Raw genomic sequence first — 19176 nt, forward strand, 5'->3', positions numbered from 1 at the left:
TGTAGGTGAGTTCATTGGCTCTTTCTCCATGTATTTTTTACTCCTTACCCCCTCCCCCCACTATCTTCCACATAAAACCAACATTTCCCTAGCTACCATCAATTCTGAAGAAGGGTCACTGGGAGAAGTTAGCTCTGATTTCTCTTCACAGATGCCACCAGACCTGCTAAGCTTTCCCAGCAATTTCTGGTTTTGTTTCTGATTTCCAGAATCCGCAGTTCTTTCAGTTTTTATTTGGCACTGTGAATCATTGGAAGAAGGGCAGCAAGACTTCCAGGTTTGATAATATGGGCCTTCAAGAAGGATTTGTTCAATGCTGGCTCTCGTGGAGAGAGGTGCTGTAAACCTGTTGAAAAGGTATCTACTTCATGGAAAGCAGAGTAAATAGTTTTGATTTTTTAAAATTAGACAAAAGAAGCATGGGTGAAGTCAGGCTCACACAGACAGAGGATTTAAGTTTTTGCTTTCAGTTGTTGAAATTGGCACTGGCTGCTGAAACTGCTAGATACATCTCTCTCTCCACTGAAGCTAAAAACTTGAGTTCTTTCTATGCTGCTAGATTCATTCCGTGGGTGTCCCTTCTCCTGGACTGGAAGAGATAGCAAGTGAGGGAAATCTGTTTTGCTGTATTTGCCTTTGCCAAGGGTGTATTTATTGCTTTATTGGAACAGTTGATGAGTAGCAGTTAAATAACATATTATTTTGTTAAGTATTTGAATAGAGTTAAAGTTATGTCAATTCTTCTTTTTTGTATTTTGTATTTCAACTGTAGCGCAAGAATAAAATGTGTTTTGCTGAAAGCCTAGTAGTTTGACCAATCAAATCACATCAAGAATGCATAGCCTTTAAATAAGATAAGAGTTAGGACTGTTTGATATATTTTGTGGATTTTTGGGCTGCTCCATATTACAGGCCAATATTTATCAATTAACCAACATCATTAAAATGAATTATTTACATTTCTGATTATGAGGCTATGTGCAAATTAGCTGTTTATACAGCTTTTTCCAGCAATGTAATAACGACTACATTTCATATAGTAATCCAGCAGGACTCTATACAGATGTGCATTCTTACAATCTATTTTGGTTTGATGTGATTGTTGAAACAACTGAGGTGAATTTTATAAGCTACTTCCACAATAGCTATTTTTACATCAATTGTTACTGATATAAATCTGAGTACAGCAGTGTTAGATATCCCTCAGATAACCATTGATACTACATCAGGAATAATTTCAGTCAAGAGTCAAATGGCCATCAAGGTTGATAAGACATCTTAAACCTCAGCAGAACCTTATCAGAAATTAAAAGGTCTCTCAAAAATAAATTCTGGTCATAGAATCCCTACAGTGTGGCAGCAGGTCATTAGGCCATTCAAGTCCACATCGACCCTCCAAAGACCATCCCACCTAGACCCACCCCCTTACCCTACTCCTGTAACCCTTCATTTCCCTTGGCTAATTCACCAAGCCTGCAGACACGGGGAGAGTGTGCAAACTCCACACAGACAGTTGCCCGAGGGTGGAATCGAACCTGGTGCTGTGACACAGCAGTGCTAACCACTGAGCCACTAATGGCTGCCGATGCATGAAACAGAGCTGTCCATGTGGGTACATGCAGGTGGTCTAAAGCTTTCTGCTGGTGGGTAGACTGCTTTTTACAGCCAATAATTAGCTGTATTATGCGGCGTTTTAGCAAAATTCACTGCACATAAACCAATTCCATACTGATTGTGAAATACATTGGAACACAGCAGTGTAGGAACAGGTACAGGCCATTCAGCCCTACAGGCCTACAACAGCTTTTTAGATCATAACTGATCATCTGCCTCAATTCCCACATGAGCGACAGTTCCCTGATGTCATTAATAACAAGGAATCTATCAGTCCCTGTCTCAAACTTATTCAATGACTGAGCTTCCATTGTTCTCTGAGAAAGATAATTCCGAAGATTCATTCCCTTCCAAATGTAAAGAAGTTCCTTCTCGTCTCAGTCCTAAATGGCTTGTCTTTTTTCTCAGATTTAAGGGAAACACTTTATTCTGCATCTTTCTCTGTCAGAATATTTGAAATTTCCATGAAAACTCCTCTCATTCTTCTAAACTCCAATGAATTCAGGCCCAGTCTTCTGAACCACTCTTCATTGGTGTATCTCACCATCCCAGGACTCAGTCTAGTGAACCTTCATTGCACTCACTGTTATCGCAAATATATCCTTCTTTAAGTAAGAGGGCTAAAGATGGACACAATATAATGACAAACCAAAAATCAAGACAAAGTAACAAATCATACAACACCAAGTTATAGTCCAACAGGTTTAATTGGAAGCACTAGCTTTTGGAGCGCCACTCTGTTGGACTATAACCTGGTGTTGTGTGATTTGTCACTTTGTACACCCCAGTCCAACACTGGCATCTCCAAATCAAAAATCAAGAAACTTTATAACTTCTAACTTTATTTTTCGTCTCCTTAAATTGCCCTTCTTTATCTGTACAGTTGAGGAGGCCATTCAGTTAGGTCTGTGTTTTCTCCTACAACTGCATCTCCTTCAGATCTTTACCTAATTCCCTTTAGAAAGTTACAATGCAGCCAGAACAATGTGTTTTCACGTATCGAGCCGTGGCAATGAATACATGGTAAATTATTGTCAAACAAGGAATTGATACAGAACAGCACAGCTCCTTTAATTATCGATAAAGCAAATGACTCGATTACCATTAGCAGCTGCAGTTTGACATTAATCACTGCAGCGAGGAATTTGATTGCAGTTCCAAGGCAGGAGAAAACGTATTAGATCGGAATACTTGAGGAAGGATTAAAGTGTCTGTGCTACACATTCTAACCCACTGTTCGTACTCCAACTTGGGGAGTGGGGGGGAGGGGGGGGCACGGGGGAGAGGTGTCAGACAGAAATTAGGCTAAGACAAGGACATCAATATATATCATTTAAAGTCATGGATGCTATGGAAATGTTTGAGGCTGCAACATGGTCTCAGAGCTCCTGCTCTTGAATAAATCATCAGAACTCCATAACAGCCTTGAACTCCATTCAGCAACCACAGGCTCATCCTTCACACTGCAAGATCACAAGAGGAACTCCTCTTTTCATCTCACCCTTGCAGAATAAAAACACAAACAAAATCCCAACGGACCTCTGGCCATTTTAAAATTCAGAAGCGCTTTAAAGATGACTATGTGTTCTGAGGAGGGTATGATATTTGCCTGAAATGACCTTTTGGGGCACAGTGGCTTTGCATCCATAATTTTCCTTTCTTCAGAATCTAAACAGATGGTGCACACCCACACTCTCTCGATACAGGCTCCCCACTGGATTTACTACATCATGGCATCACCAATATTATCATATTGGCACAAAAACAGAAGTTGCTGGAAAAGCTCAGCAGGTCTCAGCAGCATTTGTGGAGAGAAATCAGTTAACATTCAGATCCGGTGACTTTCCTCAGATCTAATGATAGCTAGAAAAATGTTGGTTCATATGCAGAAGATAGGATGGGGGGGGGGGTTAAGGAGTAAATGATAGGTGGGGATAGAGCACAAAGAGACAGAAGAACAGTTGGACAGACAAAGGACAAAGGAGTCAATAACTATATGGCTGGGAGGGTGAATAGCTGTTAATGGAGACTGTTAGTGACTAACACTAGGTAGTATGCAATGGCAGACTATGTGATAACAAGGCCTGGTGTCTGGGTTTGGGGGCTAGGACATGAGAGAGTTCAGGCCCTAAAATTATCGAACGCGACATTGAGTCCAGAGGGGTGCAAGGTCCCCAGGTGGAAAATTTGATGTTGTCCTTCCAGCTTGCACTGAGCTTCGCTGGAACATTATAGCAAGCCTGAGGCAGCGATGTTGGCCAGATGTTGGTGAGTTAAAGTCAAAAAGGGTGACGCTGGAAAAGAACAGCAGGTGAGGCAGCATCCAGGGAGCAGGAGAGTTGACGTTTTGGGCATGAGCCCTTCATCAGAAATGCGTTAGAGTGCTTTTTGCAGGCAGAACGTAGATGTTCTATGAAGTGGTCACCCAGTCTACATTCCGTTTCCCCAACGTACAGGAGACCACATTGTGAGCTGTGAATGCAATGGACAAGATTGAGTGAAGTGCAGGTAAAGTGCTGCTTCATCTGGAAGGTGTGTTTGGGCCCTTGGATACTGAGGAGGGAGGGGGTAAATGGGTAGATGTTACACCTATGGCAGTTGCAGGGGAAGATGCTATAGGAGTGTGTGTGTGTGTGTGTTTGTGTTTGTGTTTGTGTTTGTGTTTGTGTGTTGGGGGTGGGGGGGGGAGGATGGTGTTAGAAGAGTGGCCCAGGGTGTCCCAGATCTGCAGAAGGCTGACAAGGGAGGGGAGGGGAATATGTGTCCGGTGGTGACATCTTACTGGAAATGGCAGTTGGTGATCTTCTGGATGTGGATGCTGGTGGGATGATAAGTAAGGACAAGGGGAACCCAATCGCTGGTACAGGAGGGAAGAGAGGAGGTAAGGGCCAAAGTGTGGAAGATGGGTTGGACCCTCAATTGAGGGCCCTGTCAACAATGGTGCTGTGGAATCCTCGGTTGTGGTAGCAGGTGGACATTTTAAAGACACCCTTGTTGAAGTAGGCATTATCGGAACATATGCGTTGGAGTTGGAGGAACTGGGAGAATAGAATGGAGTCTTTACAGGAAGCAGGGTGTGAGGATGTATGGTCCAGGTAACTGTGGGAGTCGGTGGGATTGTAGCGGATATTAGTGGCCAGTCTATCCCCAGAATGGAAACAGAGATGTCAAGGAAGGGAAGGGAGGAATTAGAGATAGACCAGGTGAAAGTGAGGGAAAGATGGAAATTGGAAACAAAATTGATTAACTTTTCCAATTCAGAATGAGAGAGTGAAGCAGCACCAATGATACCATTGATTACTTGGAGAAAGAGTTGTGAGTAGGAGTCAGAAAAGGAATGGAATAAGGAGTGTTCCACATACTCCAAAAAGCGACAGGCATAACCAGGGCCCCTGTGGGTACCAATGGCCACGCCTCTGAACTGAAGCAAATGAGAAGAATTTTTTAAAAAGTTGTTGAGGGTGAGGACAAGTTCAGCCAAACAGAGGAGGCTGGGGTGGGTGGGAATGGTTCAGGCCTTTGCTCCAGGAAGGTGAGGAGAGCCCTGAGACCATCCTGCTGGGGGATGGACATGTAAAGGGATTGCATATCTACGGTGAAGAGGAGGCTGCTGGACCCCATAAACTGGAAATATTTTTGTTTCTGATTTACAGGACCTGCAGTTATTTTGATTTTTATCATACAGGCAAATTGAAGCTAAGCTTCATAGGGGCTGCATTTTGTTTTAAAATGTTTCAGAGAAACAAAACGTATCAGATAAACCTTTCTTTCTTTAGGCACAGTTTGGAGGGTTTGGAGGAATATGGGCCGGGTGCTGGCAGGTGGGACTAGATTGGGTTGGGATATCTGGTCGGCGTGGACAGGTTAGACCGAAGGGTCTGTTTCCATGCTGTACGTCTCTATGACACAGAGGATCTGTTATTGTTATCTGATAGAACGTTGTGCTTTTTTAAAGAAATATAAAGAAATGGTTGACGAGCATTATTGGTTTGTGTTCTTATTTTTAATAAAATGTGGCGCTGGGAAACGTACAGCAGGCCAGACAGCATCCGAGAAGCAGGAGAGTCAATGTTTCAGAACTGATGAAAGGTCCTGCCCGATTCTCCTGCTCCTCGGACGCTGCCTGACCTGCTGTGCATTTTACAGCACCACTCTTTATCGACTCTGACTCCCCAGCATCTGCCGTCCTAGCTATCCCTTTGTGTTCTTCCTTTGTCAGCTTCCAGCTTCTGCGCAAGCAGCAACCAGAAGAAGCTGCAGAACTTAAACAAAAACCATACATTTCACAACCTCAGGACATCCCCAGGTGGCGAGAGGAACACTAGCTGGCTAGAAATGTAAAAGTGAATGGGAAGAGTTTCCACAGTTATTTCAAAAGGAAAAGCGTAAGGAAAGTGACTGTTGGTTCCTCTAGAGAGGGAGAATAGGGAGTTAATAGGAGATAATAAGGAAATACTGGCAGAATTATAGAGTTGTTTCAGTGCAGAAGAAGATCATTTGGCCCATCATGTCTGCACTGGGTGAGTATTTTGACAGTGCCATGCTCCTTCCTTCTCCCTGTAACCCTTCACGTTGTTTCTGTGTAACTAATGCTGTCTTGAATACATACCTGGTGTTTCACAGCCACTAGTTTTGAATTACAAAATTCTTGAATAGAGAAACCTAAAACTAATTTACCTGAGGGTGGTGCCATCTCCTGTGGGAGGTGTGTAGAATCCCCTTAGGAGGTGGCACACTGTTCCTGCATAACATACATACCCACCTTCACATTAAGTCTGCAATATGAAATGAATTCCAAATGCTTTCATTCCACCTGCCAAACACCAGGTCCTTGCTCGCTTCCTGCTGCTATTTTTTTCTACAGTTTCTCATCAGTGGTGGTTTACCATTGTCCTTCTGTCTCAGGGATGGAGCAAGAAAGATCAAATTCACACTGCTGCCATCAATTCTGAAACATGCAATAGCAGCCTAGTCAATGTGCTAACTGGTCACCTTCAGTCTACAATAGGACAGAAAATATTTCCATTCTTTCATAAATGTGCTGATTTTCTCATATTTAACTGATCCAGGCACAGCCTGGAAGAGGTGGAGACAGGTATGTATTCAAGACAGCATTAGTTACACAGAAACAACGTGAAGGGTTACAGGGAGAAGGAAGGAGCATGGCACTGTCAAAATACTCACCCAGTGCAGACATGATGGGCCAAATGATCTTCTTCTGCACTGAAACAACTCTATAATTCTGCCAGTATTTCCTTATTATCTCCTATTAACTCCCTATTCTCCCTCTCTAGAGGAACCAACAGTCACTTTCCTTACGCTTTTCTTTTGAAATAACTGTGGAAACTCTTCCCATTCACTTTTACATTTCTAGCCAGCTAGTGTTCCTCTCGCCATCTGAGTTCTTTCTCCTGATCAAATGTTTAGTCATTCTTTATTTTCTGTCCAATAGGCAGACCTGCTGCTCACCTTTGTGCAATGATGTGCTTTTTCCTAAACATGGTTGCTTTTTAAAAATGTATTTAGTTAACCATCTATACTAAGTCCTCCTTGTAGAATCCTCCTCTTAGAAAGTTTGAATATACTTATTCTGAAATATAACCTTAAATGTTGCCGCTGCTTCTCAAATGATTTATCTCCTAGCCTAGTGTCCCAGTTCATTTCAAATGGCTCAGCTATCATGTCCACAAAGTTGTCCTCATTTGGGATTAAAATGTTAGTCTTGGATCCATTCTTCCCACTTTCACACTGAATGTAAAATTCAATCATGTTAGTGATTGTTGCTACCCAGGGGTGCCTTTACTCTGAGGTCATTCATTAATCTTGTTACATTACACAGTACAGGTCAAATATAACCTGCTTTCTGGTTGATTCTAGAATATGCTGCTCTTCGAAACTATCTTGAGAAGATTCTATGAACCCCTCTTCTAGGCTTTTAATGCCAGTTTGACTTTTCCAGTTTGTAAGTAAAATCACCCATAATTATTGCTGCTCCTTTGTTCATGTGCCTACAGACTTCTTTGTTCTACTATTCCTTATCTCCACCCAAACTTATTTACATTCTGATCTCCTCAATCAAAGTCATTTCTAACTAAATGCCATTCTTGATTAACTCTGGTACCCCTCTACCTAAGCTTCTTGAATGTCATGTCCCCCTCAATATTTAGGACCAGATGTTACAGACCAAACCCCTTCAAGATATATTAAGAAGATTGCTTATACTTTAACTTTTTCTTATTTTAAAGGTAAGTATAAGGCTTTGCATTCCAGATGCAATTCAGTTGGTTAAACTACTCAACTTTAAGCAAAACACATTATTTTTATACTACAATTAAAATACAGACAAAATAAATATAAAAGAAAATAATTGGTTTAGCTGTAACTCTATCAAAATGCTTAACAAAGTAATATATATTAACTGCTCCAATATAGTAATATTCCCTAAACACACCCTTGACAAAAGGTAAATTCAGTAAAACATATTGTCTCACATGCAATTCTAGCAGCAGGAAGCGAACCCCTGCTTTTAGCTGGATCAGTGAAAGGAATAAGAGCTATTTGTCGAGGTTCGCCCCGAGCAGCACCGTGAAGCGGGACTCCGTGCTCTATGGTCTGTTCCCTGGGACGCACACCGAGACGAACATCAACTGTGCCTGGAGGATCATCAACTCGGTGAAGGATGCTCTCTGGGTGGTCCGAAACCTGTTGATCTTCCAGCTGAAGGAGTTGACCCCGACTGAGTGTTGCAGACTGGCACATTCCAAGGTCCAGGACTATGTGTTGAGGGACGCGCTGAAGCTTGGGGCAGCTGCTGCCAAGGCGCAGTGGGGAAAGATCACCATGTAACATCTGCCTGCCTAAGAAGAACAGGGGGCCCACGCAGTCTTTTGGACTCTGCTGATGCCTCAGCTAAATATATGGACATATGATTGATAAATGTACAGACCTGTATATACAAATGATAAATTCTGATCTCTGTATGCAAATGTTTACGTATGTATGGCATGACTAACTGTACAGACCATCAAATTATTTTATGAATAAAGAATATTTTTGAAATAAAAAAAAGCTTCCACATCCAGCAACTTCAGAAAGCTAAAACTAAAAATTCTGGTTCTGTCGGAGCTTCACCCCACCCATTCAGTCTGCTTCTATTGTTCCAACTTTTTTAAAAATCCAAAGCCTTACAAACTGTTTACTTTAGTGGCTTTGAGCAGACCACTCATACCTCTATCTCAACTTTTCTTCACAAGAAAAACCAGGACAAAATACATCTCTTAAAGTCATAGTATAGTCGCACAGTCCTTGTCATCATGCAGCCTTGTTTCCTTAACAGCTATGAGATCATACTTATTTGTTTAATTGTGCACTGTCAATTTGTTTATTTTGTCATGAATGCAATGTGCATTCAGATACAGAGCTTTTGGTTTTGGTTTTTTGTCACCTATATAACACCTAGTCTTGACTGTTGGCCTACTATTAGTTTTTTTTTGTCAGTTCCTTCCTGCCATTGTCTAACATTCATTCCCCAAATTACTGAAGTGCTTCCCTGTTTCAACTCTATCCCCTAATTTGTTACATCTACCTAAGCTTGATCTCTCACCTTCAATGTGAAGTTGAATGTCCTCTCTATTTCCCTTTTTATATAGTTTGCTACAACACTAGTCCCAGGATTGTTTATGAAATAACTCCACAGAAGCAAGTATCCTGTCATTAAGTCTTCCTTTATTTACTCATGGAGAGTCCTTGACACTGGTCTGGCTCCCTCAGAGCCAGCTCTCAGAGTGAACAAAACCTTTGACACTCCTGTTTACATCTGTCAGCTAGGGCTCCCTGATTGGGCCATATTAACAGTCCCAGTCAGGGAACTCACATTCTATAAGATTCACTTGGCTGACCTCGTTATAATCACTACTGTCCAAGTGTAGACCATCCCAAAAGTACAATTCCCACATTCTCTGTTACTGATGCCAGTGCCCACAAACTAGAAATCACCTCTTCCACATGTGTCTTTGAGACATGCATCCACTCTCCAATCTAATGTGCCCTGTGTCAATTGTCACATAGTTCAAATACGAGATTATTAAACTTGAGTTTCTGTGCTTCAATTTGGTGCTCAAGTGCACTACATAAGCAGAACCTCTTTCCTAGTGTTACCTGAGGGTTCCTGTTGTCATGATTAGCTTCCCTGCAGTGTGGAAACAGGTACTTCAGCCCAACAAGTCCACACCGACCTTCCAAAGAGTAACTCACCCAGACCCATTTCCCTCTGACTACTGCACCTAACACTATGGGCAATTTAGCATGGCCAATTCACCTGACCTTCACATCGTTGGACTGTGGGAGGAAACTGGAACACCCGGATGAAACCCAGACAGACACAGGGAGAAAATGCAAGCTCCACACAGACAATGACCCAAGGCTGGAATCGAACCTGGGACCCTCACGCTGTGAGGCAGCAGTGCTAACTACTGAGCCACCATGCCACCCCAAGTGCAGTATCAATGTTCATATCTGTAAATTAGGAGAGCTGGGTTTATGTCCCACCTGCTCTGGAGATAGATAATAATAATTAACCTATGATAGGTTAATTAGAATTATCTCCTATTCCTACCTGTGCCCTACACTAGCCACAACTACTGGATCCACCATTCCAAGGGTTTAAGAGTGACACTCCAATTTCACACATGTACATGCAATACCCCATCTGCTGGTGACAATGGTCATAAACAAATTGTAAACATCCGTTAAATAATTTTACATTTTAAACCCTGCACCCATTTTCAGTTGGATATTCCATAGCCATTTATATCATTTCTGAACCCATCTTTTGTTTCCATACTTGCCCTGTTATCATTCCTGGCACTATCATCACTTCTTTTCATGTAATTATTCCATCACCACACTCATAAGAACATAAGAGTAGAAATGGGCCATTCGGCCCATCGAGTCTGTTCTGCCATTCAATGAGATTATGGGTAATCTGTTAATTCACTCCGGCACGGTGGCACAGTGGTTAGCACTGCTGCCTCACAGCACCAGAGACCTGGGTTCAAATCCCGCCTCAGGCAACTAACTGTGTGGAGTTTGCACATTCTCCCCGTGTCTGTGTGGGTTTCCTCCAGGGGCTCCGGTTTCCTCCCACAGTCCAAAGATGGGCAGGTCAGGTGAATTGGCCATGCTAAATTGCCCGGTAGTGGTAGGTGAAAGGGCAAGTGTAGGGGTATGGGTGGGTTGCGCTTCGGCAGGTTGGTGTGGACGTTGGGCCGAAGGGCCTGTTTCCACACTGTAGGTAATCTAATCTAATCTTTCCTGAATTTTCCACATTTCCCTCAATTCCCTTATTAATTAAATATCTGTCTCTCTCAGCTTTGAGTCGAGAGGATGGTGCTGGAGTAGGAGAATCAACGTTTCGGGCAGAAGCCCTTCATCAGGAATGTGATACCCGAAATGTCGACTCTCCTGCTCCTCGGATGCTGCCTGACCTGCTATGCTTTTCCAACGCCATACTTTTTGACTCTTATTACTCAAATAGAGTCACTAAAAAGCAGATTGTTTGGCTGTTCCTCATACATTCAATTAAAGTGAATCCCAGCTTACTCGCTCCCCGTCTGATCAATAGAACTTTACTTTAGACAGAAACCTGGGAATAAAGAAACAGGCAAGTGGAACTTTCATAGGAATTCATTCAAATACATTAGACCATTTATTATTTATATGATGCAGCATGATTGCAGTCCATTAGAAGTTTCATGTTTTATGCAGGCAATATTCTGGTATTGCATTAGAGCAAAGCACTTTGTGCAATGCTGCGCTGTTATTTCCAGGGACCAAAGTAAGTTCTGTGCCAAGCCAGACAAAGAACCATCTGGGATTCCACCCCCATTGGGGTGTGGGCATAAAGGATGGTGAGTGATGCAAGCTGTAGTCGAATAGTTTGGACTGAGAAATAGAGGCAGCTGTGAAATATTTAGTCCAGAAGGAGCTGGGGTAGAGACAAGAAAGCCAAGGGGTGGTGGTGATGGTGGTGGTGTGCATGTGGGGGAGGGGGGTCAAATGGAAGCCTGCAGTTCCTCTCTTTTCCACCGATTGTTTTTGGTTCACTTCCCCACATGTAAATAAAGTCATACAGCATAGAAACAGGCCCTTCAGCCCATCATGTCTATAGTAACCATTAAAACACCAAACTACACGAATCCCATTTACCTGCACTCGGTAAATAGCCTGCTATGCTCTGGCATTTCACATTGCCTTTCTCCATCCTAAACATCCAATACTGAGCACCAGGTACCCTGCAAATAACCGAGGGAATAGCTGGCCTGGTTCCCAATTTTCATAACACTATATTAATGCAAAAACAGCCCTTAAACAAGAACAAAATAAAATCTGGCCATACAAAACAGTTGCTTCAGCCTTTCAAAAACTGAAGGAAGATAAGCTGCTAACCTTCCAAATAGAGTGAATGTCACCTACTTAACCGTCATTATTTTTCCCCCCAAGACTTGGCTGCGCGTTTGCAGAATTTTCCGTTCTTATCCCATATTTCTGATTTTTTTTTAAAAAAAACTGTTCCAACGCCCAGCCGAAGGGGACAGATTTCGACTCAGGAATAGATGTTAGTTTTGAGGAAAGAATGGAGAAGCGTTAAGGAGATAAACATGATTCCACGCGTGGATGTGTCGGTGCAGATGCATCATTGCATCTGGTCGACAGAGGCTACACAGATCTGTCAAGAGCTGTCGCTAAATGTGCCCAAATTTGCAACCCACAAAAAAACAAAAACACACACAGATTGGTCAGCACAAGGGGGATGCAGAGAATCACAAAGGGGAACTACCCCTTCACCCTCTCTCCTTGGGTGCCTGGTTCTTGAGCAATAACCTGGCAGACAGTTATTTGCCCTTGCTGTTTAACTGTATACACACAAAACAACAAACCACAGATACAGTGAAAGGCACACCCACTTCAGCGCTGTAGATATTCACCAACTGTCTTACCTCATTCCCAAAGAGAGAAGAATGAAGGAAAGAAAGAAGCCAAAGCAACCCCATAAAAGATTGTGTCTGGCCACGGGCTGCCTTTCAGCAGCTGGGAGACTCACTCTACTGTTGAGGGCTTGGTTTCTGTGTGTCACTGTTCCCAGCTGGAGCCTGACTGTGCTTCCCACCCCACTAGATGGCAGAATTTGTGCTACATCCGACACTGCCCGTGCACAATATATAAAAACAACACAAAATCCATTCACCATCAAAATTAGTCAGCGACCAAATGAACAGAGAAATCCATAGCCTGAGCAATGTATTCATGTAGGTCAGACAAACAGAATGATGTAGTAATGCGGTGACAAAACATTCGCCTGCATAGCAATGCAGCATTGCGAGGTCAGAATTCAGGAAGTTAACTGTTTCAGTGGAGGATTTACAAAATAATTAATTGGTCTCTTGAGTTAATTCTGATCTGGGAATTGAATGGAAAGTGAACATTGGCACCATCCAGTGGTCACAGCAAGTATTGACACTTCTCATTCACTTGTTCTCATTGACCTCTATAATTCATTCTCAACCGCAACATTTCTAAAATCTAGACATAATATCCACTTTACAAGAAAAAATTGCCTTCTTTTAATCTTCTGCATGAAACCTTTCAGACATAGCAAAATAGTACATTAATTTCGATACTTTCATTTCCAATTCTGAACATGTCGGACATTGGTTAGGCCACTGTTGGAATATTGCATGCAATTCTGGTCTCCTTCCTATCGGAAAGATGTTGCGAAACTTGAAAGGGTTCAGAAAGGATTTACAAGGATGTTGCCAGGGTTGGAGGATGTGAGCTACAGCGAGAGGCTGAACAGGCTGGGGCTGTTTTCCCTGGAGTGTCGGAGGCTGAGGGGTGACCTTTACAAAATTATGAGGGGCATAGATAGGGTAAATAGGCAAAGTCTTTTCCCTGGGGTCGGGGAGACAAGAACTAGAGTGGTCGACATGGACAGGTTGGACCAAAGGGTCTGTTTCCATGCTGTACATCTCTATGACTCTATGTCATATGTGTTTCTAAACATTAAGTCTGTTTCTCTCTGTTGCCAGACCTGCTGAATTTTTTCAGCAGTCCCTATATTTGTTTTAGATTTCCAGCATCCACAGTATTTGCTTTCATTTGATGTTTTATCCTTGTTCTGTAATCACTCCATGCTATCTCTGCAATCTTGTCCAGCTTTCCGATTCTGTGAGATCTGAATGCTCTTCCATTTCTGGCTGTCAAAATCTTCCTTACTGTGCAGACAGCATGTGTGTCTTAAACAACAATGACTTGCATTTATATTGCACATTTAACATAGCCAACCTTCCCAAGCCACGTAAACAAGAAACACTATCAGTAATGTAAACATTTCAGATGCCAAACCACGGAATAAGGTATCAGAACCAAAAGCTTTGTCAAAAATGTATGCTTCAATAAGTATCTTAATGTAGAGTAAGGCAGAGACAGAGATTTAGGGAGGCAATTCTGGAGCCAAAGATTCAGGCATGTGGAAGCAATGCACCCACAAACATACTTTCCCTGGCAGTTCGTTCCACACAAAAGTTACTCTCTGTGTAAAACAAAGTTGCCCCTCATGTCATTTTTAAACCTTTCTCCAGTCACCTTAAAAATATGCCCCTTGTTTTCATCTCACCCACCCTAGAGAAAAGATTCTTGCTGTTCACCTTGTCTATGCCCTTCATGATTTTATAAATCTCTATAAGGTCACCCCTCAACCTTCACCACTCTAATGAAAAATGTCCCAGCCTATCAAGCCTATTTTCAAATCTCAAAACCTCCATTCCTGGTGACATCGTGATAAATCTTTTCTGAACCCTCTGTAGTCTAATATCTTTCCTACAGCAGGACAACCAGAACTGCACACAGTACACCAGGGGAGGCCTCACCAAAGTCCTGTGCAACCTCAACATGATGTCCCAACTCCTATACTCAAAGATCTGAGCAATGAAGGCAAGCATGCTAAACATCTTCCTCACAATCTCACCTGTGGTGCAAATTTCAAAGAATTATGTACCTAAACACATAGGTCTCTCTGTTCTACAACATTACCGAGGGCCCTGCAATTAATCGTATAAGTCCTACCCCTATTTGTTTTAGCAAAATGCAAAATCTTCCAATTACCAAAATTAAACTTCATCTGCCACACCTGAGCCCATTAACATGATTGATCAAGATCTCTTTGTAATCTTAGCTAACCATCTCAGCTGGATCTAAAAGGTGTAATAGGGTTCTTCAGTCCAGAGTGGTGTAAGTTAGTTGGATTAGACATGGGAAATGCAAGGTTACAGGGATAGGGTAGGGTGCGTGGGTCTGGGAGGGACTTTCTTCAGAGGGTCAGTGTGAACTCAACAGGTCGAATGGCTGCTTCTACACTGTGAGGATCCTACAATTCTATGATTCTTTTGAAGCAGAGCAGGGAACTTTACCCTGGTGTCTTGGTCCATGTTAAACAAATATTAATAATTATTACCAGAAACAGATATTTGGGCACAAATGCATTGCTGTTTATGTGAGCTTACTGATGCAAAATACTTGCCGTCTTTCCTACATTACAACAGTAACTACACTTCAAAAAATACTTCATCAAGCACTTTGAGCAATCCAGTGGCAATTAGAAGCATTATATAAATTACTTTTTTTTTCAGAGATCGGTGGCTTATTTGTGATTGAGATCTTCCCAAAATTTGAAAAAGAAATACTGCATTTTGAATTCATGAACATGTGAATTTTCTAGATGGCATTTTATTTACTGCACCCAAGTTGCAGTTCTTACTGCCCTCTACCTGAAAAGTATGACCCTTTGTGGTTGACACTGCAACTAAGAGGAGCAGCTGCTTTCCATCCATTCTGTCCATGCTCCTTATTATCATATACACCTCAAACACGACCCCTCAGCCTTATCTGCTCTAAAGATCACTGCTAGCAGCATTGGTGCAGAAATCCTTTACAAGGTACAAGGTTTTGGCTGCAATGCCCAGGCAGGAATGGAGGGCCTGTGGGTCTGCTTGGAAACTGATCTCCCCACCAGTCACTTAGTGTCACCATCTTTCCAGGTAGTCCTTCTCCCATAGTGCGCTTGATAGGAAATTGGAGTCCAATTGGAAAATCCCAGACCATTCATTAACTTAACTTGACAAGGTACTTAACAAAACCCATTGGCTTCCCACTTCCTGGGTCTGACAAGTGCTAGTGAGTTTTGCGGAGATTTGTAGCTCAGGTTGAGGTTCTGGATGTAGGTATAAATAGAAAACAGGAACTGTCAGCAGTGCTTCATCTCAGGCCCACTGAAGATGTTACCTAATAGGGTGACGAAACATCTGGAAATGAACCTTCCAGCTCAGCGAGCAAATCTACATCCATTCTGACAAATGCATTGGCCCCAAACCATCTTGTCCAACATGGACGGTGCTGGGAACAAGCTTAGGAAATGTGGGGCTTGAAAACTCTGTTAATAATTTTACAGCAATGCCCAAAATGTCAATTCTCCTTCTCCTCAGATGCTGCCTGACCTGCAGTGCTTTTCCAGCGCCACATTTTTCAACTCTGATCTCCAGCATCTGCAGTCCTCACTTTCTCCCCGTCTTACGGCAATGTTGACCTGATACAGTATTACAGTTTAATGAAGCAATGAGATCTGCACTACATGGACTGGAATGTACTGAAACCAAATGATGTGATATCCAGCTGGTATTCCTTTCACGTTATGTTTGGCGTTTGACACCAGGCAGTATAACTCCAGTCTGGCATGGAGCTGGATTTCAAATGTTAGACCTCTTGACTACATCATACCTCTGTCAGATTCTTTGTTTAAAATGTTGGGGATGCAAACATTTTTTTAAAATTGGCTGAATTGAAAATACCCATACAGTACACTTATACTTATATATACACTGAGTTCTTTTGAATGGACAGCATGGGATTCACAATCCATGGTAGTATTGGCTGATCTTTTACACTGTATATCCACAAGGTTTTATATTTGTGTATTGGCACTGCTTCCAGTCAGATTGAGGTACAGTGTGACAGATGCCCCATTTTCCTATGTGTTTATAAATTACTCTTGATGATCCTGTCCAGATTATGTTATGATATGAAGATGTGACATGAACTTGGACCTTCAGGCCCGGAGGTAGTGATGTTACTACTGTATCACATGACCACCCCTCTGTAATATCATTAGAATCAGAATGTCTTTGTGTCCTTGATATGCTACTTTACAGAATTGAACCACATTTGTGACTATGTATACATAAAAACTTTTTTATGAATAAGTATATTTTTGAAAGTTAAAAAAAATCATTAGAACCAGAATGCTTGTTTGCCCAGGCTGGCCTAGTAGATTCCCAAAACATTACCATGAAGGTAATAGGTGTGGACTTTTCCATCTGATGGGCTGGTTACACAAGTTAAACAATCGCCAAATTAAATAGGAATCAAATTATCCTGATAACCCCAAGCACTTTCAGAAACAACACTATGGCCATCCAACTGGAGATGTTAGTGAACCTCCCACTGATGATTCAGATTTTGTGATGCAAGTGAAGATTATAATGTACTGAAAAGTGACACACCTCAATACTCCTGGCATTGGAAAGAATGACTTTCATTTTCATAGCACCTTTCATAACCTCAACTTACCCAAATAAAAATAAAACATTATAGCTCAGAAAATAGATTTGAAATCAATGTAGTCACTTATTTTAAAGTAAGAACCCAGCATAGTCACCTTCGCTAATATCACCTGATGTAGCCTTGTATCAAATGTTGTCTCAAAGCACTTTTGGATTGGTTTTCTTCTACATTAAATGGGAGGGTCATATCAGTGAAAGTTGAAGTTGCAGTTCTAAGGTTTGCAGAGGTGCAACACCGTTTACTTTAACACATCATTCTCGGCACTGAGCAGTAATCACTAACTTAAGAGAACTGGAAACGTGTTTTCATTCATGGGATGGAGGCATCACTGGATGGGGCAGCATTTATTGCCCATCTGTGATTGCCCTGCAGAAGGTGCTTATGATCTGCTTTCTTGAACCACCACAGTTCTTGAGGGGATGGGATGCAGAGGGGGGTACACCCATAAAGGAGGAGTTCCAGGTTTTGGCAACAGTGAAGGAGTAGTGATATAGTTTCAAGTCAGGAAGTGGGTTGGAGGCGGTCTTGCAAGTATAATTGTTTCCATGCATCCTTGTCCTTCAAGTTGGTAGAGGCCTTCGATTTGGAACATGAATGGCTTGGTTAAAAAAAAGCAATTCATTGCTTCCATGCATCTTGTAATACTGTTGTGGACTAGGTCAGACCACTCAAAACATTCTTAACCAGGCAGCCCAGACTGTAACTTTGTTACTTGTTTTGCTAAGTGTACAGTGAAAATTATCCAGAGTAAGTTAGCAAGGTTGACTACCAGGTTTTAAAACAGACAAAAAATTATTCACAAAATTATGGAATGAGACACAAAGAACAGAATATAGAATGCCCACAGAACTCAGTCAATCCAAACTATACTTAATAATGCTGTTCCAAAATATGCAGCAGTCCCAATAAACAAACCCCTTAAACACAGTAAAAATCAAATAAGGTCAAAGTTAGAAGGACAGAAGGAGAGAGAGTCTAGCAGCTTGTTCCCACACAGCCCCCTGCTGAACTGACTCAAACAAGACTTTAGCTTCCAGGACTGACCACTCCCTTTTCATTATACAGGTTACTTCTAAGACATGAAAGCAGTGGCCTAAAGTCTCATCTGTTTATGTATAAACAAAAAGGCGTCTTGGTAAACCCTTTCATCTCTGTATCAAACCAGTCGATTCAGAGCCCAGACCTTTTTACAACCCATCTGAAAAAAAAGTCAAGGTCACAGTATCCTTGAGAAAAGGAACAGTTTTTAAGAAAAGGACCAGCTTTGTGACAACACGTTGTTGCTGTGCATTAGTGGTGAGGGGATTGAATGAAGAGGGTGGCGGACGGAGTGACAATCAGGTGAGCTGCTTTGACCTGATGGTATCAAACTTCAGTTGTAGCAACACTCATTCACTATCAACATCCTGGGTGTTATCATTGACCAGAAACTGAACTGGACTAGACATTATAAAATCTGGCTGCATTTAAACACTAAATCAGGTCAGAAGCTACGTATTCCGCAGCAAGTAACTCACCTCTTTATTCCCCAAAGCCTATCCACCATCTACAGAACACAAGCAAGTCAAGAGTATGTTGAAACATTACCGACTTGCCTGGGATGAGTGCAGTTCCAACAATACTCAAGAAGCTTGACACCATCTAGGCAAAGCAGTTCGCTTGATTAGAGTCATATCCTTAAACATTCAAGATGCACTACAGAAATTCACCATAGACAGCATCTCCCGAACCCACCACCAATTAACCGACAAAAGGTCACAGATACGGGAATACCACCACTTGAAAGTTCCTCTCCAATCCACTCAACTTCCTGACTTGGAAAGACATTGCCAGCATTCCTTCAAAGTGGAGGGTTGTTCATAGATATATCTGGTCTACTCAACCTTTGTT

At 42.0% G+C, this 19176-nt stretch overlaps 1 protein-coding gene across 1 annotated transcript in view; it reads right to left on the reverse strand.

Annotated features, from left to right (window-relative positions):
- apc2 (APC regulator of WNT signaling pathway 2) overlaps positions 1 to 12744 on the reverse strand; it is a 202534-nt gene extending 189790 nt beyond the window's left edge. Inside the window, exon 1 of the mRNA XM_043721336.1 lies at positions 12612 to 12744. Within this exon, the coding sequence (XP_043577271.1) occupies positions 12612 to 12665 (54 nt within the window). The 5' untranslated portion in view covers positions 12666 to 12744. The remainder of the gene's footprint in view (positions 1 to 12611) is intronic.
- Positions 12745 to 19176: the final 6432 nt, after the last annotated feature.

Source organism: Chiloscyllium plagiosum, chromosome 31, assembly GCF_004010195.1.
Source record: "Chiloscyllium plagiosum isolate BGI_BamShark_2017 chromosome 31, ASM401019v2, whole genome shotgun sequence".
NCBI lineage: Eukaryota > Metazoa > Chordata > Chondrichthyes > Orectolobiformes > Hemiscylliidae > Chiloscyllium > Chiloscyllium plagiosum.